We start from the raw sequence: 3,613 nt of genomic DNA, 5'->3' as shown, positions 1-3,613 counted from the left end.
CGGGGACGGGGACGGGGACCGGGAAGGGGCGCGCGGCTCGGCCCGACCCCGCCCCGCCGCGCCGCGCGGAGGAAGTGACCGGGCGGCGGCGGCGGCATCATGGGAGCCGTAGTCCCCCCGGCACCGGCACCGGGCACCGGGATGGGGACGGGACGCGGCGGGCAGAGCTCGGCTCTCGGGGAGAGCTCGGTGCACCGGCTGCGGCAGCTCTGCTGCGCTTCGCGGAGCGATTCGGGGGCTGCGGGCGCGGGAATGGGAACGGCACCGACACCGGCCGGTGCCCCGAGCCCAAGCGGGGAGCGCCACRTCGCCGCGGGGCCGAGCGGCTGCCCGGGGCTGGGGACGGAGGCGAAGCTCGGCCCCGGCATCCGGATCCGCTTCCCGGCGCGGCGGGGCGAGACCCCCGTTCGGCTGGCGGCGGGGACGCGTCGCTGCTCGGCGCCGGGGCTTCTCGCCCGTGCCAGGGGGCCCCGGGGAGGCGGCGGGGGACAGGAGGCAGCCTGGGCTCGGGACCCTCCGGGCGCTTTATTCCCGCCTCCGCGGGGCTCAGGATTCGGGGGCGCGGGTGCCGCAGGGCAGCCCCGGCACGCGCCACCCCCGGCGGCCGTGCAGGCGCAGCGCCAGCCACTGCTGCTGGCTGCCGCTCAGGTAGGACTCGGGGACGCCGCTCCGCAGCCTGCCGGGGTGCTCAGCCCCCCCCGCAGCCCCCGGCGCCTCCAGGCTCTCCAGGCTGTTGAGGCTGCCGGCGCCCAGCTCCCGCCTGCGGACGCCGTTGCTGGAGCCTGGCCGGGGAGGAGAGACGGGAGTCACGCGAGGGGCTTGGGGCGTCCCCGGTCCCCCCCCGGGCTGGGGACCCACCTCGGGGATCCCGGCTCCCTCCCGCACGCTCCRAGGGCTGCTCCGGGAGGAGCCGGCCTGGGCTGTGCTGCCAGGCTCACCGGGGCTAATCCCCTCGCCCCCCTCCGGTCCCCCCCGACAGCCGGCGCTGGGGATGGCTGCACCCGGCAGCACCCAGAGAAGGGCCGAGCCGAAGCTCCCGGCGGAGCAGCCCCAGGCCGCTCCGAGCACGGGCAGCAGGGCTTCCCAAACCGCTCGCGCATCCCGGCACCGTCCCCTGCAGCAGCGTGCACAGCACACATGGAGCTGCACGGGCGCTGCGGGAGAACCGAGCCGACCCTGCGGCACCCCTCGGAGACCCGCAGCCATTCCCAGGGCAAGGGCACCCCCGAGTTAGGGAGAGTGCGAAAGGACGGAGACGGCTCCTCTGCACGCAGCGGGGCCCGAGCCGGGGGAGCAGGCGGGGGGAGCGCTGCAGGCTGCCACCACGGGGACCGCGAGCGCGGGCTGGCAGCGGGCCCCTGGGCGTCCCCCGGTCCCCAACCGCCCCGTGGCCGCACTCACAGCACCGGCGCAGGGACTGCCAGGCGTGCGAGGGCAGGCAGGCCTTGCCGCTGGGCTGCTGCAGGAGGCAGAGGATGGCAGCGTCCATCTGCTGGAAGACGCGCAGGGAGAGCAGGGACTGCCGGACCTCCGGCGCCAGGCCGTAGYGCTCCGACTGCACCAGCTCCCGCACCAGGTCGAAGTCCTGCTTCAGCTGCAAGGCACCCTGGAGGCTGGGGAGGCCGGGCAGGGGCTCAGCCCGGGCCGTCCCAGCTCCCCGTCCCGGCTCGGCCCCCGCGCAGCCCCAGCCCTGCCCGGTACCTGAATTTGATCTTCCGGGCGAGGATGTGATCCATCCAGGCCTCCACGAAGGCCGTCACGACCCGGGCGAGGGTGGGCGCCTGGCAGTCCCGCGGCAGCAGCTGGACGCCCTGCAGCACCTGGCCCAGCACGGTCTGGGCGGCGGCGGCGGCGTACTCGCCGGGGCAGCTGGGCAGCTCTGCGAGGACAGGCGGGACCCCCCCCCCCGCCGCCGTGAGCCCCGCGCCGCTCCAGAGCCCAGCCGGCACCGCGGCCAGCCGGGCCGGGGGCCTCCCCGCCAGCCCGGCCCACGGACAGCGCGCACGGCTCGCTCGGGGGTGGCGGTCCCGGCTCGCAGCCGGCAGCACGCGAGGCGCAACGCCGCCGAGCTGTGCCTGCAGCTCCGCGGGAGCGGGGAGGGCCGGTGGCCGGCGCGGGCACCGAGGCTCCCGTTACCTACCGGGGCGGAGGCCGAGTCTCCAGTGCTTGCCCAGCGGCATGGTCCGGTCAAAGATCTCCGCCGACATCCGCTTGCAGTCGGTGGAGAACAACCTCATCACGTCCTCCGAGAAGAGCTGGGGAGCAGATTGCGGAGCTGCTGGTGGCACATCCTCGGAGAGGGTGGCTGCGGCGCTCTGCGGTGCCAGCGGCCGATACAGCCGTGCCCAGCCAGAGCAGACCTGCTCCAGCGCCTCTCCCAGCACGGCACGGCGGTGGCCGAGGAGGGCAGAGAGGCGAAGGGCTGAGCTGAGCGCCGATCCGGCCGTACCTGGATGCTGGCAGCCGTCGAGCGGATCTGCCGGCACAGCTGCTGCTCCTGGTGGGAGAGGAGGGTCGAGGGCAGCCGCTCGGCGCCGTCCCCCGACTCTGGGAAGGCCACGTTCACCAGCACCGTCAGCTTCTCTGTCTCAGCCCTCAGCAGCTGGAGGCGGGAGAGGGAAGAGGGGTGAGGGCAGATCCTGCCCGCAGCCAGGCCCCAGTCCCACCGCGGGGAGAGGAACGGCRCTGCCGGAGCCCTTCCCTGCCCCACGCCAGCGGGCCCCGCGCTTGCCTGCAGATCTGCCTGGGCGACGAGCAGGAACTGGCGGAGGGACCAGGACGCCAGGTACCGGTGGGCTTTGCTCACGAGCCAGGAGCCGGCGGCCTGCGCCGTGGCCACGCACCGGCCCAGCAGCTGCAGGCGCAGGTCGGGCGAGCCGGGGCGGCCGCCTGCGCGGGGAGAGAGCGCGGAGACGTGGCGGCCGGGGCTGCRCCGCAGAGCCCAGCGGAGGTGGGAGCGCGGGGCCGGGCAGGGCACRACGAGGGGCAAACGCTCCCAAACTGGGGGGGGCAGGCAAGGCGGGGGGGGCGCAGGGGGTCCAAGCACGGAGGGGATCCCGGGGGCAGGAGCTCGGCCCAGCAGGACACCCGCGAACGTGCCCCGGGCGCGATGACRCCCCGCTCACCCGCTCGCCCGGCGGGACGGGGCTCCAGGCGGCGCAGGGCGAAGGCCAGCGCGGGGTAGAGCTGCTGCAGGAGCCGCGCCGTCCTGCTCTGCGCCGCTCCTGCCGCCTGCTCCGGCTCCGCGCAGCACTTGTCGGAGAGCCCCGAGCCCAGGGCACGGGCGAAGCCTGGGGGGGGGAAGGCGGACGCGGGGTGAGCAGCGCCGTGCCCCCGGGGCGATGCGCCGCGGGGAAGCGCTCCCCCGCGCCGGCCCCTTCGCCCGCTCACCTCGGTCCCAGCTCTGGAAGACGCCGCGGCAGAGCAGGCGCAGGCAGAGGCGCCTCAGCTCCTCCTCGCACTCCGGGGGGAGGCAGGCTGCAAGGGGACGCGGGGCTGAGGGCGAGCACAGCCCGCGCCGGCCGGGCCCCGCAGCGCTGGGGAACCGGCGCCCCCGCGTCGCCCTCCCGCGGGCCCCGCACTTACCCTGCCCGAGAGCCCGGCTCAGCTCCCG

The 3,613-nt window shown here is 76.4% G+C and overlaps 2 protein-coding genes across 2 annotated transcripts in view; both read right to left on the bottom strand.

Annotated features, from left to right (window-relative positions):
• The window catches only part of LOC112961115 (programmed cell death protein 4-like), a 5,375-nt gene extending 5,277 nt beyond the window's left edge, over positions 1–98 (bottom strand). The window contains exon 1 of the mRNA XM_026055986.1: positions 80–98. Within this exon, the coding sequence (XP_025911771.1) occupies positions 80–98 (19 nt within the window). The remainder of the gene's footprint in view (positions 1–79) is intronic.
• Positions 99–546: 448 nt separating this feature from the next.
• Positions 547–3,613, bottom strand: part of CCDC142 (coiled-coil domain containing 142) — a 6,950-nt gene continuing 3,883 nt past the window's right edge. Inside the window, exons 3-11 of the mRNA XM_026055983.1 lie at positions 3,586–3,607; positions 3,391–3,477; positions 3,126–3,290; positions 2,732–2,889; positions 2,450–2,602; positions 2,141–2,255; positions 1,702–1,879; positions 1,402–1,613; positions 547–782 (exon numbers count right to left, since the gene is read on the bottom strand). Coding sequence (XP_025911768.1) covers positions 547–782; positions 1,402–1,613; positions 1,702–1,879; positions 2,141–2,255; positions 2,450–2,602; positions 2,732–2,889; positions 3,126–3,290; positions 3,391–3,477; positions 3,586–3,607 — 1,326 coding nt within the window. The remainder of the gene's footprint in view (positions 783–1,401; positions 1,614–1,701; positions 1,880–2,140; positions 2,256–2,449; positions 2,603–2,731; positions 2,890–3,125; positions 3,291–3,390; positions 3,478–3,585; positions 3,608–3,613) is intronic.

This window comes from Apteryx rowi, unplaced genomic scaffold (assembly GCF_003343035.1).
Source record: "Apteryx rowi isolate R43461 unplaced genomic scaffold, aptRow1 scaffold_1288, whole genome shotgun sequence".
In the NCBI taxonomy this organism is placed as follows: Eukaryota; Metazoa; Chordata; class Aves; order Apterygiformes; family Apterygidae; genus Apteryx; species Apteryx rowi.
The sequence above is the reverse complement of the archived record's forward strand: the minus strand, read 5'-3'. Positions and strand labels throughout refer to the sequence as shown.